The sequence below is a fragment of the Neoarius graeffei genome, chromosome 2 (assembly GCF_027579695.1).
Source record: "Neoarius graeffei isolate fNeoGra1 chromosome 2, fNeoGra1.pri, whole genome shotgun sequence".
Classification (NCBI taxonomy): Eukaryota; Metazoa; Chordata; class Actinopteri; order Siluriformes; family Ariidae; genus Neoarius; species Neoarius graeffei.
The window spans coordinates 16,891,042-16,914,646 of record NC_083570.1 but is presented as its reverse complement, the minus strand read 5'-3'; the positions used below and the strand labels follow the sequence as shown (position 1 = coordinate 16,914,646).

At 41.2% G+C, this 23,605-nt stretch overlaps 2 protein-coding genes across 2 annotated transcripts in view; one reads left to right on the top strand and one right to left on the bottom strand.

Moving 5' to 3' along the window:
- Positions 1–19,450, bottom strand: part of sprtn (SprT-like N-terminal domain) — a 30,498-nt gene extending 11,048 nt beyond the window's left edge. The window contains exons 1-4 of the mRNA XM_060913920.1: positions 18,736–19,450; positions 12,218–12,317; positions 12,009–12,137; positions 11,656–11,908 (exon numbers count right to left, since the gene is read on the bottom strand). Of these exons, the coding sequence (XP_060769903.1) occupies positions 11,656–11,908; positions 12,009–12,137; positions 12,218–12,317; positions 18,736–19,031 (778 nt within the window). The 5' untranslated portion in view covers positions 19,032–19,450. The remainder of the gene's footprint in view (positions 1–11,655; positions 11,909–12,008; positions 12,138–12,217; positions 12,318–18,735) is intronic.
- Positions 19,451–21,188: 1,738 nt separating this feature from the next.
- exoc8 (exocyst complex component 8) lies at positions 21,189–23,605 on the top strand. The gene has a single exon (XM_060906835.1). The coding sequence runs from the start codon at positions 21,330–21,332 to the stop codon at positions 23,379–23,381; it is 2,052 nt and encodes a 683-aa protein (XP_060762818.1). The 5' UTR covers positions 21,189–21,329; the 3' UTR covers positions 23,382–23,605.

Genomic DNA, 23,605 nt, shown 5'->3' with positions numbered 1-23,605 from the left:
GATCTGAACCTAAGACCTGCCACCTTAAAATAAGTCGCTGTATTACTATAACTGTAAGGCCAAAAAAAAAAAAAAAAAAAGTGTGTTTCCGGTAACATGAAATACTAAAATAAGGTCGGTAGGTAGGAAAAAGTTTTTTGTTTTTCTTAATTTTTTTTAATTTTGTTCGAAAAAATTAACACAAGTAAACATCTTACAAAATAGTATTTTGGCACAGAATCCTTTATACCACACATCATAATAAAATAAAAGTGTTTTAAATCTTTAAACGAATTTAAAAAAATATCGCAAGAGTTCGAGTTATGATCTACGGAAGCGTATTGCTGCCACACTCAAAAAAAACTGGCTTAGAATCAAGTAATTACGTGAAACGATATTGTTAAAGTTATCATGTTTTTACAATATATTTATCATGTAATAACACATCATGTAATTTCATGATACGAAATTATCACGTTATTTCATGATATTTTCATGTAATAACTTGAAAACACCTTATCAAGAAATAACGTGAAAATAACGTCCTAGGCTAGGCTACTTCCATTAAAAGCAGACGGCCTAGCCTACTGTAGAACTTGGGTCGAGCAAAAACACCGAGCAAAAACATGGCTGAATCCTGAATGACTCCTATTTGTATAAATAGGGCACTACATAGGCGGCAAAATGTAGTGTTTTTCCCTGCCATGGAAGTGCACTTGTATACTGAAGAGGAAGCAATTTGCATTACAGCCGTGAACGAGGATTCAAAATGGCGGCTCAGCTCAGTTTTCCCTTCCTCCTTCAGTATACAAGTGCGCTTCCATGTTTATGCAGGAGGGCTGATAGAAGTGGCGAAACATTTTACTTTTTATCGTTTCTTTCACAACTTGAATGCGTTGAAACAAAACAAACAAACAAAAAAAATAGACAAACTAACGCCGCTTACACTAAAATATCGAGGGAAATTTGTAATAAAAACTTTACGGTCGGCAATTTCGATGCGGAAATTCTTGGTCGGTCGGGTTACCGGAAACACACTATTTTTTTAATTTGGCCTAATGATTTAGAATGTTTCGGATGCAATTACCGTAATATACATATAACTAAGATGCACTAAAAGTAAGCCGACTGCGTATTATAAAGTTAAAATTTTGGCACTTTATTAAATGGATTAGATTCAGATTAAAACAGACTACGTTCAGACTGCACCCCGAAACGACCCATATCCGATTTTTTTGCCCATATGCAACCTGTATCCGATTTGTTATTGACAATCTGAACGACACAGATCTGATTTTTTCACATGCGACCCAGGCCGCTTGGATATGTGGTCCTAATTCCGATGCAAATCCGTTATTTTCACATGCGACTGCAGTCTGACCGGACAGGTCGCATTCATGCGACCTACACGTCAACAAGAGACAAACGTCACTATTCTGCGTTGGCTAATCCCGCTGTTCTGTAAAGTTATCCTACCTCTTGGATTTGTCCTACCAAGCCTACTGCGCATGCGCAGAACATATGACGTCATATCTTGGAATTTGGACCGAGTTTTGTCCTACCGATCAGCTGGGCTGATAGAAAATCGGTGAGTATTTCACGCATTTGCCGATTTTTATGTTTTGTACGTATTGGTTGAGTCTTTGGCCGAGTCACATAATTTGTAATCACTTGTTTTGAATAATAAAATGGTCTGTATGAGAACTTGCTAATTCTGTCACGCAGTGGGCACTGTGCAGTCAAAGTTATGACAGGGCATCGTTTCGTTTGTTTATAAATACTGTATTTTATACGTTTCTGAATTGCAAATATGCCTACATTACGCATTACAAATGCGTGAAATACTCACCGATTTTCTATCAGCCCAGCTGATCGGTAGGACAAAACTCGGTCCAAATTCCAAGATATGACATCATGTGTTCTACGCATGCGCAGTAGGCTTGGTAGGACAAATCCAAGAGGTAGGATAACTTTACAGAACACCGCCTCTTTGGTGGAAAACAACAACATTTATACAGTTTTCAGAATTTAAATAGACTTTTATAGAATTGATCAAGCTAATGGTGGATTTGGTAGAGACATGGATGTTGATCTGTTAGCCTGATTAAATAAAACAGTTTCTATAACTGATTTATAACTTAAACCATCCTGTATTACAAGATTATAAGATTGTTCTGGAAATTTCCAGTAATTTGACACTTTCGGTCTCATTAGTCTGCTGCCCACATTAATCAGATTATTGTGCGAGTTCCGCCGCCGCCACAAAAACCACATCGCCAGGTCTCGCCTCATCTCCATCGCAAACTGCACTGGTGTTTATTAGGGCTGTAATGATACACCCAACTCACGATTCGATTCGTATCGCGATTTTTGACCCACGATTCGATACACCCACGATTTTTTTTTAATGTTTTTTTAAAGTAGTAAATTTGACTTATTAACATTTACTTACTTACATTAACTATTTAATAACAAATAATTCAGACTAGGGGTGGGCGATATGTATCGTCTGCGATGTCATCGTGAATGTTGTTTTGACGATGTGTAATTTTGCATTATCGAGTTTTTTTTAATTAAGCCGCCAAAAATCAATACAGAGCGGAGCAGACCCGGCGCCAGACACGGACTGATGGACAGGCCTTGAATTGCTTTGGGGGGGGGGGGGGGGGGGGGGGGGGCACACATTTTATACACCAAGCCAGGGCAACACAACTGTTTCTAGCAACCCAGGAGAGCAGCACAGACGTGACGAGTTAAATATTCTAAGAAACCTATAAAGCAACCAAAACAACTTTCCAAAATGTATCAAACATTGCTCAGCATATTAAAAGGTTTTTTTTTTTTTGCTCCGCTGGCCTCACAACGCACAAAGCTGATTTCGGGTATCTACCGGAAGATGTCGTGATATGATCCTGTCCAGCAATAAAATGTGATTGGCTGAGACAGCTGCTCATTTACCCAGATACCATCTGAAGAAAAAATGCGATTGGTCGGTTGGTTCATTCCATGACATTAACCCATTGGTTCCCAAGAAATATTAGTCCCCGTTTATAGCAATGATCCAGAAATTATTACTAGCGTTTCTGTACTCACGGATAATAATGAATGAACCGATCAGCCGATTTCGAATAGTTTCAATACATTTTAAATTGAGCACATTTTTCTTTATTATTGTTATACTGAAAAACTTTGACTTGTAGTTTACGGTTTTTTTTTTGAGGGGAAAAAAAAAAAAAAACAAAGAAGAAGAAGAAGCTGTGACGGGCTCCTATCAGGCCAAGTGCGGTCACTCGCCGGCCACTTTCAGGCATCTTTTTCGGATTAGTGAGACCAGACCCTCTGAACATGAATGGGGAGATATCAATACTGGACTCTGTGAAAACTAACGGTCGCGAAGAGCATATGATTGAAATCGCCATGAAAAGCTGATTATACTTGAGTGTTAGGTTGGTTCTCATGACTCAGAAAAAGCTTTAAAATCCACTTTTCTCGTGGATTATTTTGACACTGCGCAGGCGCAGTACTTCTATAATGGCAGGAGAGGGACAGCGGAGCACGAAGCTGCAAGATGATTGGAAAGCTGTTGGTTCAGATCGACATATGATTGGTTGTTGGCAGCGGAACAGGCGGGATATTTGCAGACCCGTACTGCCGTCTGAGACGGTTGATTAGAATGTTTGCTGCCGTTACGAACTGTCAATTGAATTATTCATTTTTATTAATTTAAAGTTGTTTAAGAAAATAAATATGGCTTTTCCTTAAATACTTGTGTCACTGCAATGATTCTTTTAGTCATTGTAATTATTGTAATCTTTAAGCAAGTGTTTTTTTTTAAATATCGTCAAAATATCGTTATCGTTAAAATCCTAAAAAATATCGAGATATTATTTTTTGCCCATATCGCCCACCCCTAATTCAGACCACTGCAGAGAATGAGTAATATGTATGCAAAAATGAACAAATGTATATCCAAAGACTGTTTTATTTCTCAAAATAATACTGTTGAGCCAGAAGCTCTGTTTTTTTCGGTTCTGAAAAAGTCATTTTTCCAAATCGTGTAAATCCGTTAAGATTTTTTTTTGGGGGGGGGGGCTCTCTCACTGTCTCACTCTCATAGGGCCAATGATTTTCTGTGATCGCGGAAAACAGATGGAAATTACGGAATTTTTATGGTGAAACATTGCTCGCGTGTCAAAATGTAACCGCCGCAGAAGGCTTCCGCCCAAGCAGACATGCCTTCAGTGTTGCCAGATATTGCTAACGTTTTCCACCCCAAAATATGTTCAAAACCAGCCAAAAAGCACCTAAACCTGCCCAATCTGGCAACACTGCATGCCTTTCCGGTCAAGTGATTGTGATTGGCTTGTGGCACACCTAGCCAGCCAATGAGCTGCTTGTTTACAGATTCGCTCCCCGCGTCGCAACCAGAATGGCGACCGCTTAAAAGAAATGAATGCTCTGCCAGTGGCGAGTGTGGACGTTGCGTGACTCGCAGAAGATTGTCGCAGGTCGGCGAAAAAACGACTTACTAATAGATATAAAAAAATAAAAGTAATTTAAGTAAGTTTAAAATGTAATTTAAATAAAAAGTAAAGTATTCATAAATTGAAGTTTGGAAGCGCCTCTGTTTTTGGGCTGAGGAGAAGTTTGAAAGGGTGTACCGCGATTCTGCCTTCTTGTATCGCGACACGGATCGTGGCTCTGCGTATCGCGATTTTGATTTCGATACGCATATTGTTACAGCCCTAGTGTTTATGCACCTTGAGCCAGCGCTGAGAGAAGTTGCAGAATTCAGCTGGCTATAAACAAACAATCTAAATAAATATTTATAAAAATGTAGAAAAAGTTTATTAATACGACGAAATAAATATGTGCAAATTATTAAGCCTGAATTAAGAGTTTGGTAATACAGCGGCCGTATCCCAAATGACTGCCTACTGAAGCTCGAGTGCACTATATAGAGTTTAAAAATCCATTACTTCCTAGTAACATGTAGTGCACTTATATAGAAATTAGAGAGACATTTAGGAGTCAACCCTCGTTACCAGGCTACACGTTTTCATTTCAGTTCAGAAACAAAAACACACACGAGACCTCACACTTTAACACTAACCAGATAATTAAACAACAACAACAAAAAAAATAATTAAACTTGAAGAGTGCGCTTTTTTTTTTGTTTACGTATTACGTAGATGTGCTTATTACGTGTCAATTCGCGCATGCGGAACACTTTGGGGTCGTTTTCCGTTCATATTGGAGATCGCATACAAGTCTCATATAATTGGTAATGTGAACGACCTCACAAAAAATCGGATTTCACAAAAAACTCGGAATTGAGCCTTAAGCCTTGCAGTGTGAACGTAGCGAGAAAGACCGCAAATGGAAGCGCGATCAACTTCTAACTGTTGGAGTGGAAAATTCCATTCTACACATGCAAATTGTTAATGTGTGTCCTTCCCCGCACACAAATAACACGCTACGGTAAAAAAATAGACCACGACTCATTTTATAGCTCAGAAATTCATACAAGACCAGCTACCATCGTAACATTCTGTAAGAAACATAATCTATACCTAACTTTCAGCTTTCGTTTTAAAAAACAAAATCACAGATTTATAACTAAATTTTTTATACAGCATAGTGATTTTAAGTTCCTACTTTTGGTGAGGTCATGACCTCGACCCTGAGGCTTTCCGTTTCGATCAAAACACACGATCGTATTGGTTTGCGGAAAACGGAGTTACGACGGCGATCAAATATTTTGCGTGATGTTTTATGACGGTTATGATTATTCTGTGAGCGCACCAATCCTTTATGGAATCAATTTTGTGCCAAAATGTTCATGCAATACTTTTGAAATATCAAACAAAAACGACAAATCAAAATACAAATAAACAAAAAAAAAAAAAGTCAATTTTTTTAGACTGGCAAACAAATTATTCGTGTAATCGTGCAAAATATCAGTCTATTACTCTTCAGAAACCTTTTATTTTTGTTCCGCGGCTTTCTCGGTTTTGTTTGACGTAATTTATTTTGGTTGCGATTCCAGCTTTCTCGTTTGCGCTCCCTGACTTTTTGCTTGCAGTTTTGGCACAAACTTCACGTGTGGGTGGGCTGTCCAGGAATGCATTCCCATTGGCTAACTTGTGTTTGACTGACAGCTGCGCTCAGCCATTCCCTACTCGGATTTTGGCGGACTGTTTGACGAGTGACCGATCCATTGACGGTAAACAAGGATCGAGTGGACTTCAGTGGCGACTTAGTCTGGCTAACGCAACTTCAAAGCTCTGCGAGCATTTGGTCTGGCAAAGATATTAAGCCCAACCGTTTCCCAAAGGGCGTGGTTGACCCGCCTCCCTGAAATGCCTCAGTTTGCTACTGGTCGAAGCCAGAAAAGGCTGTGACGAAGCTTAAACCAATCACATCACTCTTTCCTCTGACGTATGTGACGCGACGGGGCTAACTGGTAGATTAAACTCTTACCGAAGCCGGTCGGGAGCAAGGCGAAAACGTCCTTCCTTTCAATAAATACCTCCAGGGCTGCTCTTTGCTCCGTTTTCAGTGAGAACTTGCTCCATGTTCGTAATGTTTCTAGTGAATGAAGCGCTTCCGGCATAGATTCTGTAAACAATCTATGGCTTCCGGTTGCAGTTCTACTACGTCAGTGCCTTGAACACGCCTCTACCCAGGGCCGTTGGAGATGCTCAAAGTTGATTGGCTCCCGATTTTTCGGGAGCTTGGAAGAGCTGTAGATAGCTTGCTTGGCCAGACGAAGCTCGCAACAGGCCCTCGTGTTGCGTCATACTTAGGATGGGCGGGCCCAGGCTAGTGGCGACTATGATATGGAATTAATTCAACAAAGGTGTAAGTGCGGAACAGATGTGTTGTATGTAGGGGTGGGCGATATGGGCAAAAAATAATATCTCGATACTTTTTAGGATTTTAACGATAACGATATTTTGACGATATTTAAAAAAAAAAAGCACTTGCTTAAAGATTACAATAATTACAATGACTAAAAGAATCATTGCAGTGACAAGTATTTAAGGAAAAGCCATATTTATTTTCTTAAACAACTTTAAATTAATAAAAATGAATAATTCAATTGACAGTTCGTAACGGCAGCAAACATTCTAATCAACCGTCTCAGACGGCAGTACGGGTCTGCAAATATCCCGCCTGTTCCGCTGCCAACAACCAATCATATGTCGATCTGAACCAACAGCTTTCCAATCATCTTGCAGCTTCGTGCTCCGCTGTCCCTCTCCTGCCATTATAGAAGTACTGCGCCTGCGCAGTGTCAAAATAATCCACGAGAAAAGTGGATTTTAAAGCTTTTTCTGAGTCATGAGAACCAACCTAACACTCAAGTATAATCAGCTTTTCATGGCGATTTCAATCATATGCTCTTCGCGACCGTTAGTTTTCACAGAGTCCAGTATTGATATCTTCCCATTCATGTTCAGAGGGTCGGTCTCACTAATCCGAAAAAGATGCCTGAAAGTGGCCGGCGAGTGACCGCACTTGGCCTGATAGGAGCCCGTCACAGCTTCTTCTTCTTCTTTGTTTTTTTTTTCCCCTCAAAAAAAAACCGTAAACTACAAGTCAAAGTTTTTCAGTATAACAATAATAAAGAAAAATGTGCTCAATTTAAAATGTATTGAAACTATTCGAAATCGGCTGATCGGTTCATTCATTATTATCCGTGAGTACAGAAACACTAGTAATAATTTCTGGATCATTGCTATAAACGGGACTAATATTTCTTGGGAACCAATGGGTTAATGTAATGGAATGAACCAACCTTCCAATCGCATTTTTTCTTCAGATGGTATCTGGGTAAATCAGCAGCTGTCTCAGCCAATCACATTTTATTGCTGGACAGGATCATATCACGACATCTTCCGGTAGATACCCGAAATCAGCTTTGTGCGTTGTGAGGCCAGCGGAGCAAAAAAAAAAAAAAAAAAAAAAAAAACCTTTTAATATGCTGAGCAATGTTTGATACATTTTGGAAAGTTGTTTTGGTTGCTTTATAGGTTTCTTAGAATATTTAACTCGTCACGTCTGTGCTGCTCTCCTGGGTTGCTAGAAACAGTTGTGTTGCCCTGGCTTGGCGTATAAAATGTGTGCCCCCCCCCCAAAGCAATTCAAGGCCCGTCCATCAGCCCGTGTCTGGCGCCGGGTCTGCTCCGCTCTGTATTGATTTTTGGCGGCTTAATTAAAAAAACTCGATAATGCAAAATTACACATCGTCAAAACAACATTCACGATGACATCGCAGACGATACATATCGCCCACCCCTAGTTGTATGTGTTGCAGTAGTGCACATTATGCAGGTGTTTTGTGGCAAGTCAAATGTTAGACTTCGCTCCACTACCCAATATAATAGCTGTCTTGCTAACGTTAAACACGCCTGCATAATGTGTACTACTGCAACACATTTGTCCCGCACTTACACTTTGTTGAATTAATTCAATATCATAGTCGCCACTGAAGTCCACTCGATCCTTGTTTACCGTCAATGGATCGGTCACTCGTCAAACAGTCCGCCAGAATCCGAGTAGGGAATGGCTGAGCGTAGCTGTCAGTCAAACACAAGTTAGCCAATGGGAATGCATTCCTGGACAGCCCACCCACACGGGAAGTTTGTGCCAAAACAGCAAGCAAAAAGTCAGGGAGCGCAAACGAGAAAGCTGGAATCGCAACCAAAATAAATTACGCCAAACAAAACCGAGAAAGACGCGGAACAAAAATAAAAGGTTTCTGAAGAGTAATAGTCTGATATTTTGCACGATTACACGAATAATTTGTTTGCCAGTCTAAAAAAATTAACTTTTTTTTGTTTTGTATTTTGATTTATCATTTTTGTTTGATATTTCAAAAGTATTGTATGAACATTTTGGCACAAAATTGATTCCATAATCCTTAGGTGTATAAAGTTACAACTTAAAATACAATTAGTGATAACTGTAGACTTTTCAGTGGACTACAACCTTTTTAAGGGAATGTGATGTAGTCGACCGTTTATCGTGTCCCAGATCAAGCCGCCATTTTTCCACAAATTTGCAGAATTTTTGCCAAATTCTGAAGAGAGTATTCACATCAAAGATTTAGTTTTATCTGTATTATTTCTTTCATTTTATTTCAAATTAAAACCAACATCACCATTCAAAACCGTATAGTTTATTGACTGAGTATATTTAGTGGAGTACCCCAACAGTACCCAGTTTCTGAGACAGACCCATATACACACTTTCTGCTCAGATTCAGTCAAATTCTGCAAAACCGATCGGACGGTGCTTCACAGTACGGATGGAGAACGACCCGAAACATCGCGAAAGCAACCCGAGAGCTGTTTAAAGTAGGGATGTTAACCGACGACCGTTTGACCGAATCAATGTCAACTGGTTAAATTTTTTTTTGGTTGTCGGTTAAAAAAAAATCAATCGTTTTGAAGCTGCCGATTTTGGAGCTGAGAACCTGGAATTCTGTGTTGTAAACGCTTGGGGCGTGCCATGCGATGTAAGGACGACAGCTGACAAATCAGAAACACCCATTCAGTCATGTCCCGCCTTCCTGCCCCAGTTGAAGACACCTGCCACTCGGCGAAAGAAAAGTGTAGACACAGGCTTTTTAGCTTACAAATTACTATTCTGTTTTTTTTTTTATTATTATTAGAAGGCACATCGAGTTTAGTCCTGCCTTGGCCAGTGCATTCTGAAAGTATGTTTCGGTCTGTAGCCAACAATGCATGTTATTGCAGATCATATCTCTCCACACAAACTAAAGGCGCAGATGCCGACTTTTGGAGGGAAGGGGAGAGAATGAAATGACAGCGGTGTCTGGAGGGGGAGTGACAAACGCAGCTTTTATGTCTGTGAGCCGAGTCGGTGACGGCTTCAGAGCAACTTCAATACCATGCAGTAATGGCGTGTTGGTATTGGTAACGGCGTTATAACGATTGTAGCTAATTAATTAGATTACCCGGCGTTATAACAGCCTTTATTTTAATGCCGTTATTCCCATCACTGAATGTTATGTACTTCTTCTAGCACTTGACTTTATTTTCAACGCCATCATGGCCAACTGAAACTGTCTCTAAGCTGGAGCCATTTGTCCTCCGCTCCAATACAAACCCCTCGACATCAGTGCTGCGTTTGACTAAGGCCCTGTCCACACGGCACCGGCGTTTTGGGTGCCCAAAACGCAATCTTTTTGAGAACGGGTTCCAGAGTGGAAAGATCTGGCAACGTTGCCGTTGCGAAGTTGTCTGGATGAGTAGAACGGATTTGTTTACGATGACGTCACAACCACATGACTGTGAGTGCTTCACGCCGGGTAGAAGTGTAACGAACTCGATGCGAGTTGTCAACAAATCTTATAACTTGGTTCATGAAACGCGCTTACAAAATATTTTCACTGTGAATATTTATTGTGTAATGGTGCAAAGTGAGAGAGAGAATGAGAATAGCCCTTAGGGCAGAGTCAATCCCGCCAGCAAAAATAGGGAAAAAAAAAGGAGCGATCTCACCTCTTCAGATGTTGGTTTAAGTCCTACAATACATTCCTCAAAAAGGGCGTAGAAGAGCAAATTAATCCATCAACGTGTATCATTCAATTTATTCCGGACCATTAAAGACGCCGCCTTCCGCGTAGAATCATACGTCATCCTCGCCGCCATATTGGATAGGTCAAAGAGGAGAATAAAGATTCATGTGCTGCGTTTAACTGTACCAACAGGTTTGCCGTCCAAACGAGATCACATGGGATTACCTTTCACAGGTGAGACTGGAAAAATACTTTTCATTGTATTTGGTCATTATAATGTAGTTTTACGAACAGATTTTCCTGACTTTGTGGCTAATATGAAGTCTCGCGCATAACAGTTTATGCGCATGCGTCCTTACTTCTTCTATTGTTCCGGTGTCTCTGAAGGGACCGTCTTACAGCGCCCCTAGAGGTGTGGCATGTGTATTGCATCGTTTTCAGCAAGCGCTGCGTTGCCATATGGACCTGATATTTTACTGATTGTTGCCCATTTGGACGCGATATATTTTTAAATAACATCTCGTTGCCGTGTGGATGTAGCCTAAATGTTTCGCGCTGTAGAAAAGGTAATGTGAGTGGAGGGCAGCGACTGGGACTGAATGTGCGGATGCTCGCGGTTAGATTTAGAATAGATTCTAATAATTCCAATTCTAGAATTTTAAACTCGTAGGTTAACCGACTTTAACCGGCTAATGAGGCTCGGTGGTCGGTCAAGATTTTTTTTAGTTTTCGCCATCCCTAGTTTAAAGCAAAGAAATGGCCAAGTCAGTCAACCCAATTGAGCGTGATACCGACAGCGGCTGCAGTAAAGCTCTGGCAAAGCATCTCAGAGGAAACCCAGCAGTCTATGGGTTCCAGACGTCAGTCAGTCAGTCATCGACTGCAAAGGATTTACATCTAATTACTTTTAAACCTGAAAAAAAAAAAAAGGGAATTCCTGACTGCTTAATGTGATGCTTCTTTTTCATTTCAAATCAGGCAAAATTAAAATCGCTGTCCAAATACTTATGGGCCTGACTATGTATGTGTGCTCACCAGACGTGCCAACGATTGTTCCTACTTCCTTTTAACCTTTCATTTCTTTCGTAATGTCCCCGGAAGACGACTGACGCACGTATTATCACCTGCAGTGCTGTTGACAGGCTTCTTCGGGACGTTCTTGCCCTTCTTCCCGTAATTCTCTGGCTCTTTGATCTTGCTGAACGTTCCTCCGCATGTTCTCCGGTGATCCTCCCACCACGGGTCTCTGGCTGACGGCGCTCGGTTCATCGCCCTCTTCACGTAGCCGAAGAAGGGCCTGCGGTTCTGACACGGGCCGTTACAGCGCCACCAGTGCTGCCGGTACACGTCCACCTCGTCATGGAAGGAGTGATAAACCTGAGCGGGAAGAATTGTAGAGTCTCAAAAGGATGCGAGCAAAGATTTCTGCAATCTTTCGTAAAGAACGTTCGAATGTAAATCGCAAACAAAATATTACAGAGATTTTTGTTCCGCTGGCTTGATTTATTCGGTTCATGTGCTTGCAGAACTCCGGCCCGTGTCCGTCCCGGTCTCGGTTGTTCTGCGTGACGAACAGCAGGGCGTGGATCATCTCGTGCAGGAGCGTCTGAGGACAAAACGACACGCGACATGACGGCAGTGATGAAAACGTGTGGTCATGTGACTTGTTCAGGTTCAGGAACTCACCTCCACCAGGTCTTTACGAGGTCGGAGTTTCAGAAGCGGTTCGCTGAGACGGATGGAACACAGGCCTCCTCTGCCTTCGTACGAGCACACGCCGGCACACCTGCATCAAATATGACATGATGACTGGTGATGTTCGTGGTTAGAAGGTGTTCACACAAATACTCAATCAGCCTGATGTTTCCCAGAACCGCGGGATGGAAACCTGCTGTGCTCTAGAATGGTGTTTTTCAACCACTGGGCTACGAAGCGCCATCTACTGGACTGTGAATTCCCCCCCAAGTTGAAGCGAATTGTTAGTAAAAAAAAAAAAATTAGCCGGGTCGCGTCCGACGTCACATCCGTTTCGTTAGAGATGTGAAGTGGTGGTCACTGTTCACAAAGCATCACTATCACTAGGGTGCCTTGCTAGTTGTTAAAATGCCCTACGCTTGCTGTGAAACTGATCAAAAAAAAAAAAAAAAAAAAGTTTCTTCCGGGTTCCTCGTGAAGTGATAAACAGTGAAAGAGCAAAGGATTTTACCCAAAGGCGACGACGATGAAAAAGTAACTTTTTTTTTTTGCCGTTCTGCCATGCTAGTGCGTTTTACCGGGACATGACATTTCAGCATTTTTATTCTTCTCGGTCTGTAGCTTGAATAAGTTTAGGCTACTGAATAACACTTTCAGTTAAACTTGAGTCTGGTGCTTTTGTGCTGACGCTACAATAGCCTACTATCACAATAAATATCCCCCGTATCATTTCCCGTTTTCTACTCATCTTTCTGTGATTGCCCCTCTTTCCCACGGTTGTATGTTGTGGGTGTGGCATTAGGTGGGAAAAGTGCTTTTTAGGGATTCATCAGATCATTCAACAGAGATAACAGAGCTGGTTCGGACCGAGCTGAGAAATATATTCGCTATGCAGAGAATAACGGCGTTTTTTAAAAGCAATGATGGTGGAAACAGGAATAAAAGAACGGACGAGGAAGAAAGTGTAGTGAAGAAAGCTAGAACGACGGGAGAAGGTGCGGGAAAATTATATAATGAGATGGAAAGCACACACCCCAGTGCAAACATTTAGATGGGAACATACAACACAGCAGAAAAACAAATAATATACAGTATATACAAATGGTGCATGTCACAACACAGCAGAAAAGAAAAAAAAGAAAAAAAAAATTATATATATATATATATATACATACACACACACACACACACAGCTGGGCGTGTTGAGTTGCAGATGTTAATTGCACATTATGGCCCTTTTCCACTACCCTTTTTCAGCTCACTTCAGCCCGACACGGCTCGCGTTTCGACTACCAAAAACCAGCACGACTCAGCTCGCTTCAGCCCTGCTTAGCCCCTAAAACTCGCACCGTTTTGGAGTGGGGCTGAAGCGAGCCAAAGCGAGCCGAGTGAGGTTGGGGGCGTGAGCAGACACTCCCCTGTGCACTGATTGGTGAGGAGGAGTGTCCTCACATACCCACACACGCCCCGCGAGCACGCTGGGATCTGTAAACACCGCAAACCCGGAAGGAGAAGAATCACGAATTACGAGATTTTCTGAAGCCTTATGCGCCTCGCCTCATCTATACACTCTTGCCAGTATCTGTTGGCGTTGTCGGTGACAACAAGCCACAGCACCAAGACCAGCAACACTAACGACTCCATGTCCTCCATGTTTATTGTTTACTATTCGGGTCGTGAGACTACCGCTTAAAAGCTCACTGATGTCACCGTTTGCGCCGCCTAATGACATCACGTGACATCCACCCACTTTCGCTAACTCCACCCAATGTGTCCACCCACTTCCAGCCAGCACGGTTCAGCGCGGTTGTAGTCGAAATGCAACTCCAACAGCCCCGCTCAGCCCGACTCAGCACGGCACGGCTCAGCCCGACTCAGCCGTGTTTGTAGTGGAAAAGCGGCATTAGTTATAGAAACTCAGTTCAGTTACAAAACTCAGGATATTGCACTGTATTTGGTATTGCATTGTATTGGGTATGGATGTAAAAGTGTAGAAATATAAAATATACAAAAGCTATAAAAAGTAAAAAGTTGCTCTGTGAGGTTGCACTGTAATAAGTATTGCACTGTATCAGGTAAGTGTGAGAATATTGTCCTTTTAGGTCCTTGTTGGCGCATTGTTGCACCTGCCAGAAGAGCAGTTCCAGCGTTATGGACGTGACACTTGAACTCAAAATGGCAACAAATGACCCAGTGCACGTTTTATTGTCTCCCAGTATTTAAACAGGTGTTGCATATTTTAAGGCTGTACCATACTGGAGAAGTGATAGAACAAGAACAATTCCCATAGTACATCTAGGGCATGCCAGAAAACGCCAATAAAAGATGCGTTATGGATGTGACAGAAAAAGTATCACTTTTCTTGGGTGACTGTACATTTTTATCAAACTCTGTGAAATCGTAAACCTAATGTCGAAATGGAGATATCCATTTGATAGAGGGGTCCAAGGTGAATATTAAAAAAATCTTTGTTTAAAATATTTTGTATTTCATGCAGAGTTTCGGAAGGAAAAGTCAGCGTTATGGATGTGACGAAATTCCGTTACGGATGTGACGCGTCTGAAATAGACATGGCATATGTTTAGAAAATCAGCAATTTAACCACCATAACCCTTTGAAAAACTCTCTAAATATCAGCTAAAACTATCAAAGTTCTTAATATTTAGGATGGCTATTGTTTTGCTGTTTTGTGGATTTTAGCATACATTTCTGTGGCTTGTGGCAATAATATAGAATTGTAGTTGATCAAAGTTGATTTTAGCTTGGGTTTTACATTATAAGAAAGAAAGACTGACAGTGACACATTAGGTTGGTTACAAATTGGTTCAACTTATTCACATCTGTAAAATACAGGCCTAGGTGATATCTCTGGGAGTGGTTTTGATGTATTACATGTTGCTTTATTTTTGCATGGTGAGGTTGACATTTACATGGAATTGCCCAGAAGTGGCATCAGTCAGTGCATGTAATTAGCCTTTTTCACATTACGTCACGTGCAGAAGAACCTCACATCCGTTTTCAGCCTTTTGAATGGAAGAAGAGGCGGCATGCTAATCTGCTGGCTAACAAGTAGCAACCATAGAAAGTCAGTAAACTTCCTCTCCAAAACAAGGCAGATAGGTGACTGGAATGGTCGCTAACAATACGTAATGATAAACAACAATGCGCGATATTATTATCAATCTTATCTGTGAATGACACAGTTTTGTTAACATATGTTGCCGCTGTATACCTCTTCTTCCATTCAAAACGCTGAAAATGGATACGAGTTCCCCTGCAAGTGACGTAATGCGAAAAAGGCTAATTGTTCAAGGTAGTTATGGCCTGTGGGAAAAAACTGTTTTTGAGTCTGTTGGTCCTTGCTTTGATGCACCTGTAACGCCTGCCTGAGGGCAGCAAGTCAAAGAACTCAGAGCCAGGGTGGGAGCTGTCCTTGATGATGTTGTTAGCTCTGCTGAGCTCTGCTCTCTGTTTAGCTGTTCATTCATTCAGTTGTTCGTTATTCATTTGTTTGTTCATTCATTCATTCGTTCATTCATTCATTCACTCAATTGAATTCTGCGTTTTGTGTTGGTGTGTCTAAGGTTTGCGCTACAATAAATCTTTAAAATGAAAACCTACTTGTGCTTGTGCCCCCATTTTTTTCCCTGTGCTCCTAAAATTTTTAACTTAGGAGCACATGTGCTCCTGAAAAAAAAAAAAGTGTAGAGCCCTGACCCCGCCTTTCGCCCGTAGTCAGCTGGGATAGGCTCCAGCTTGCCTGCGACCCTGTAGAACAGGATAAAGCGGCTACAGATAATGAGATGAGATGAGAATGCCCAAAGCAACACCGTCTCCATTTGTGTCAGCGTCACCAAAGGAAGCCGAGGACCAAGCAGAGACGAGAAAAAGACCAAGAAAATCGGCAATTCACAAGTCGACTGTTGCCAGCATAAGAAATAAGAGAGACTATACTCTAAATGAGGTGTTCCAGCGTTTGTCTCTCAGCCTGCTGGCGGATCCGCACGTGACGTCACGAATCTGGATCAGTATGGCTTGTTTTGTTATTTTCTGCTGTCCTTGTGCAAAATTACCCTTCTGGACGAGTGTGTAAACGGACATTCTTTCATTAAAAAAAAAAACCCACCACTAAATTGGTCCAGGATATGAACTTTAATGTCGAGCCCTGTTATTTATCTGGTGTCCTGATCCCCAGATCTTTAACCTAGAATGATGTCGACCAGCAGCACCAGGTAGTCGGAGATGTCGTGGAACTCAACGGATGGATAAATTTTCCAACTCCTTCTTCGTTAACGTCGAAGGATCTAATCCTATTGACCGAGAAAGCCCCGCATGTATGGTTTTATGCTGGCATACAGTTTTAAACAAGTTTCTATTGCATTTATTTAATTCCTAAGCTCCAAACAGGGAGTGATGTTGCGTTCCATCAATGCACTTTACAGCAGGTTAATAGGTTCTAGTACAGGGTTTTTCAAAGTGTGGGGCACGCCTCCCCTAGGGGGCGCCAGAGTTCTTCAGGGGGGGCGAAATGTGAGGAAAAATAAACCAGAATAAAAGTTACTATTGCGGACATTTAGCGAACTTCAGCTAGCCTTTGCCAGAGACAAAATGGATCGATTTTTAGTACCTAAAGCTACAGTGAGTGAGGAGACAGAGTCTGGGCCAAGCAAAAAAAGAAGGAAGTATGACCACGATTATTTAAAGTTTGGATTTTCATGGACTGGATCTGAAGATGCTCCACTGCCACAGTGTGTTGTCTGCCAAGAGGTGCTAGCTAACGATGCTATGAGATGTTTAAAACGTGTAAAACAAGATGTTTGAAAAAAAGCACAGATGTTTAAAATGTGTAAAAAGGAGGTTTTAAAAAAGCGCAGATGTTTAAAATGTGTAAAAAAGAGGTTTTAAAAAAGCACAGATGTTTAAAATGTGTAAAAAAGAGGTTTTAAAAAAGCACAGATGTTTAAAACGTGTAAAAAAGAGGTTTTAAAAAGCGCAGATGTTTAAAACGTGAAAAAAAGAGGTTTTAAAAAGCGCAGATGTTTAAAACGTGAAAAAAAGGTTTTAAAAAGCGCAGATGTTTAAAACGTGAAAAAAGGTTTTAAAAAGCGCAGATGTTTAAAATGTGTAAAGAGGTTTTAAAAAGCGCAGATGTTTAAAATGTGTAAAAAAAAGGAGGTTTTAAAAAAGCGCAGATGTTTAAAATGTGTAAAAAAGAGGTTTTAAAAAAGCACAGATGTTCAAAATGTGTAAAAAAAAGTGGTTTTAAAAAAGCACAGATGTTTAAAATGTGTAAAAAAGAGGTTTTAAAAAAGCACAGATGTTCTAAAATGGGTAAAAAAAGTTTTAAAAAGCACAGATGTTCTAAAATGTGTAAAAAAAGGTTTTAAAAAGCGCAGATGTTCAAAATGTGTAAAAAAAAGTGGTTTTAAAAAAGCACAGATGTTTAAAATGTGTAAAAAAGAGGTTTTAAAAAAGCACAGATGTTTAAAATGTGTAAAAAAGAGGTTTTAAAAAAGCACAGATGTTCAAAATGTGTAAAAAAGTGGTTTTAAAAAAAGCACAGATGTTTAAAATGTGTAAAAAAGAGGTTTTAAAAAAGCACAGATGTTCTAAAATGGGTAAAAAAAGGTTTTAAAAAGCACAGATGTTCTAAAATGTGTAAAAAAAAGGTTTTAAAAAGCACAGATGTTCTAAAATGTGTAAAAAAGCGGTTTTAAAAAAGCACAGATGTTCAAAATGTGTAAAAAAAAGCGGTTTTAAAAAAGCACAGATGTTCAAAATGTGTAAAAAAAAGCGGTTTTAAAAAAGCACAGATGTTCAAAATGTGTAAAAAAAGCGGTTTTAAAAAAGCACAGATGTTCAAAATGTGTAAAAAAAAGCGGTTTTAAAAAAGCACAGATGTTTAAAATGTGTAAAAAAGAGGTTTTAAAAAGCACAGATGTTCTAAAATGTGTAAAAAAAAGTTTTAAAAAGCGCAGATGTTTAAAATGTGTAAAAGAGGTTTTAAAAAGCGCAGATGTTTTAAAATGTGTAAAAAAAAGGTTTTAAAAAGCACAGATGTTTAAAATGTGTAAAAAAAGTTTTAAAAAGCGCAGATGTTTAAAATGTGTAAAAAAGCGGTTTTAAAAAAGCACAGATGTTCTAAAATGTGTAAAAAAGAGATTTTAAAAAAAGCACAGACGTTCAAAATGTGTAAAAAAGAGGTTTTAAAAAGCACAGATGTTCTAAAATGTGTAAAAAAGAGGCTTTAAAAAAGCTCATATGTTTAAAATAAGAAATGTGTACAACAACCATTTTTTTAAATACGAATGGAACATTAAGTATAGCAACAATAAAAATTATAGGGGGGGGGGCTGTTGTTTATTTGCTCTCTGAGGGGGGGCTGACTCTCCCACACTTTGAAAAGCCCTGCTTTAGTAGACAGAACAGATGAAGCAAAATGATTCAGGGTCTTTTTAATGGGCCCTGTGAATAAGCAGGCTGAGAACCTGCTGCGCTCTAGAACTTACAGGGTCATCCTAGGGCTCCATTTGACTTCAATCCCGCTGAGTTTCCCCCAGAAGAACATCTGGTTGAACTGAAGGAACATGGCTCGAACATCTGGATTCGGGTCCAGCATCTCCCACGACTCGTCCACTATAGACAGCGGCCTTTCAGGCTGCCCAGGCCGGGAATACGACTCCACTTTCCGCTTCTTGCTCAGAGGACAGCCGTCACTGCTCCCATCGCTCCATCCAGAACCCGAGAGCTCGCTATCAAACTGTTCCTGCAGCTGCACAGCCAGCAAGAAGTCCTCATCCGCCATTTTGTTTCCAAGTTAGCCGCTTAGCCTGGCTGTTTGCTTGTTTGTTCTCGCTTAAACAGCTCTAACCTCATTCCAATTTATGATAAAATTAACTTTCATCATAGCTGCTCATTAAAAATACTAAAAATTGCTAAAACAAAACATGAACCCACTTCGAAAATAAAACACTTTCACCAACTCCGCTAGCATAACATCTAGCCTAACGTTCAGTCATTCTTGTTCGTGTTCCAAACACTCGTTTTCTGAACTCGACTACTCAAGGGCTCCACAGTCCGGTTATGCCTTGATGACGTCACACCAAGTGCAGACTTCGAGAATGAACGAAGGGACTAGGATGCTGTTTGGGACACAACCTGATATAGGGTGTTTTTTTTTTTAACGTTGGCCAACTGGAAAGGGTCACGTGGACAGGAAAAGGCATAAAATAGATCTAGATGTTTTGTTTTTGTGTGGTGTTTTGTTAAAATATGAAAATAAAGCAGTGTAGATTATCATATTGGGTTTTTTTTGTTGTAGAGCTATATTTTCTTTGCTTTACGAAAGCTGTGAATTGTATCATGATCATGATGACTGTAAGAAATTATATATACATACAAGTATATATAAGTGTGTTTAGACATTCTACTTTTGGCCAAAGTGCTTTCTCAGTAAAAACATCAGGGTTATGGAATAGCATTCCTGTTAGTATCAGGCAAAGCACCACACTCTGTACTTTTAAATTAAGTCTTAAGAAATGGCTAAAAGCAGGGCAGCACTGTGGACATTTTTCAGTCATCGATCTTGTGTCTTTGTGTTTATTGTATTATATATCATTTTTTAAACTATGTACTTGTTACTGCAATATACAGTAGGCCTATATCTGCACATAGTCCCACCCATAACATGTTTTGTCGTATTTTTTTTTTTTACATCAATTCCTGTCCAGGGACTACAGATGAAAATTAGCCTTGTGGCTATAATCTGGCTCAATTGTATGTTGTGCATTGTCCCTGTCAAATAAATAAATAAATAAATAAATAAATAACATACATACATTAAAAAAACCCAATAAAGTAGTTGTTTATCGTCTTTTTCTTTTAGTGCTATTGATTTCCGTGCAGGTTTATGGTTGGCCACCTATTTAAAAACAAAACACTTCCGCTAGCATAACATCTAGCCTAAAAAACTGGGTATCACTTAAAATTAATGATGTTCCATCCTTTGAATTATATCATATTATTTTCTACATGGATAATTTACCCTCTTCTGTTTCGGACATTATTAACATAATTTTATTAAGGGGTAAATATCATATTCACTGTGCAAAACGGATAAACTGTAAGCCCTCCTTCCCTGGATTTATTAATGACTTTAAAATGTTTTTCTTGTCTCTTAAAAAAAAAAACAAGTATTGCTCGTTATTGTAATTTATGAATCCTTTTCCTTTTGTGTCTCTGCTCCGTTATGTTGCCTAATTTAAAATGTAATTTACATGCAGCTTGTTTGTTTTTTCTCTTACATGTCTCCCCAAATCTGTAATTTTAATCCATATCCTCCCTGACAGTTTGTATATTTTCCTTTGTTTAATAAATTAAAAAAAAAAAAAAATCTAGCCTAACTTTCAGTTGTTCGTGTTCCAAACACTCGTTTTCTGAACTCGACTACTCAAGGGCTCCACAGTCCGGTTATGCCTTGATGACGTCACACCAAGTGCAGACTTCGAGAATGAACGAAGGGACTAGGATGCTATTTGGGACACAACCTGATATAGGGTTTTGGTTTGCTTTTTAAATGTTGGCCAACTAAGTAGTAACACTGGAAAGGGTCACGTGGACAGGAAAAGGCATAAAATAGATCTAGATATAGATCTAGATGTTTTGTTTTTGTGTGGTGTTTGGTTATAATATGAAAATAAAGCAGTGTGGATTATCATACTGGGTTTTTTTTGTTTTTGTAGAGCTATATTCGCTTTGCTTTACGAAAGCTGTGAATTGTATCATGATCATGATGACTGTAAGAAATTATATATACATATATAAATATAAATACATACATTAATGTATATATTGTGTACTTTTTAAAAAAAACCATAAAGTAGTTGTTTATCGTCTTTTTCTTTTACTGCTATTGAATTCCGTGCAGGTTTATGGTTGGCCACCTATTTTTTTCTTTCAAGGTCCCGTGCTGTGACGTCACCAGGCGTCGCCTCGTTCGCTTCCGGGTTGCTGCAGAATGAACACAACGACCGGGTTTTGATAAATAAGTGCAGGCTTTGATTATCAGCTTCCGAGTTATTTTTAAAGCAGCACAGACGTTAAAATGGCGGACGCCGGAACCAGGCTGCGGAAGCAGTTAGAGTCGGCTAATTTTGACCCGCAGAATTACGTGAAGCAGCTCTCGCAGCAGTCTGATGGAGATCGAGATTTGCAAGAACATCGTCAGAAGATCCAAACTCTTGCTGATGAGACTGCGCAGAACCTCAAGAAGAACGTTTACAAGAACTACAGGCAGTTCATCGAGACGGCGAAGGAGATTTCGTACCTGGAGAGCGAGATGTACCAACTGAGTCACATCCTGACCGAGCAGAAGAGCATTATGGAGAGCATCACCCAGGCCCTTCTGTCCACCGACAAAGACGAAGCGGCCAAAGAAATGCTCGCGGCGTTCCCCAAAGAAACCGAGGAGGTCAAGCAGAGAACCCTGACGACGCTGCTGGAGAAAGTGGAAGGCTGCAAGAACATCATGGAGACGCCGGGCCGCTATCTGGTCTACAACGGCGATCTGTTCGAGTACGACGCAGACAACATGTCGCAGATCCAGAAGGTGCACGCGTTTCTGATGAACGACTGCCTGCTCATCGCGACATGGCTCGCCAACAGACGCGGGACGATCAAGTACAAATACAACGCTCTGTACGACTTGGAGAGCTTCGCTGTCGTTAACGTCAAGGACAACCCTCCCATGAAGGACATGTTTAAGATCCTGATGTTCCCAGACAGCCGCATTTTCCAAGCAGAAAACAGCAAGATCAAGAAAGAGTGGCTGGAGATCCTGGATGAGACCAAGAAAACGAAAGTCAAAGACCAGAACAAGAAAGAAGAGGAGGTCCCGAAGTCGCCGGTCAGACCTGAGGTTTCCACCAATCCGTTTGATGAAGAGGAACCTTTGGACACTGAGGAGGTAGTGGACTTGAGTCCAGAGTGGATCCAGGAGCTTCCCGAGGACCTTGATGTTTGCATCGCGCAGAGGGATTTCGAAGGTGCCGTGGATCTTTTGCAGAAGTTGAACGAGTATCTGAAGGATCAGCCGGTGACTCCGAGAGTGAAGGAGCTCAGGGGGAAAGTGGACGAGCGCGTGCGGCAGCTGACGGAGGTCTTGGTGTTTGAGTTGTCGCCTGATCGGTCGTTGCGTGGCGGACCGAAAGCGACTCGTCGTGCTGTCTCGCAGCTCATCAGGCTGGGCCAGTCTACCAAAGCCTGCGATCTGTTCTTGAAGAACCGCGCTGCTGCAGTGCACACGGCCATCCGACAGTTGCGCATCGAAGGCGCTACGCTGCTGTACATCCAGAAACTTTGCAACGTCTTCTTTACCGGCTTGCTCGAGACAGCTCGAGAGTTCGAAACCGACTTCGCAGGCGACACGGGTTGCTACTCTGCGTTCGTAGTCTGGTCTCGCTCTGCAATGCGAATGTTCGCCGATACCTTCAGCAAGCAGGTGTTCGACAGCAAAGAGAGCTTGTCTACGGCCGCCGAGTGCGTCAAGCTGGCCGGAGAGCACTGCAAGCAGCTGAGCGACATCGGCTTGGACCTGACCTTCATCCTGCAGTCGCTGCTGGTCAAGGACATCAAGGCGGCTCTACAAAGCCAGAAAGACATCATCATCGAGGCCACCAAGCACCGCAACTCGGAGGAGATGTGGAGAAGGATGAACCTGATGACCCCTGAAGCTCTGGCCAAGCTCAAGGACGAGATGCGGAGCTGCGGCATCGGCTCCTTCAACCAGTACACGGGCGACGACTGCTGGGTGAATCTCAGCTACACCGTGGTGGCCTTCACCAAGCAGATGATGGCGTTCCTGGAAGAAGGGCTGAAACTCTACTTCCCAGAGCTACACATGGTGTTCCTCGAGAGCCTCAGGGAGATCATCCTGGTGGCCGTGCAGCACGTAGACTACAGCCTGCGCTGCGAGCAGGACGCCGAGAAGAAATCCTTCATCCTGCAGAACGCAGGGTTCTTACACGAGACGGTGCTTCCTGTCGTGGAGCGCAGGTTCGAAGAAGGCGTCGGAAAACCAGCCAAGCAGCTGCAGGACCTGAGGAAGAGCTCGCGCTCGGTTAGGGTCAATCCGGAGAGCACCACATCTCTGGTGTGACCTGACCAGGACGACTCAAGCGCTCGCACACACTTTACAGTTGCTAAATTCACACTCTAAAACCCAACAAGTCCTTTTTATGATCTCCTTGCACTCCGAACCTGGAGATTTCATTGCTTACTCTCACTAAATGAATTACCTGTGCTTTTTTTGTTTTTGTTTGTTTTATGTATTACGGTATAAGAATGATATGTAACACACATTAAAGTAATTGAAGATATACA

Coding starts and splice junctions, on each gene's coding strand:
- exoc8 (XM_060906835.1), top strand. CDS start 21,330: ATGGCGGACGCCGGAACCAGGCTGCGGAAGCAGTTAGAGTCGGCTAAT.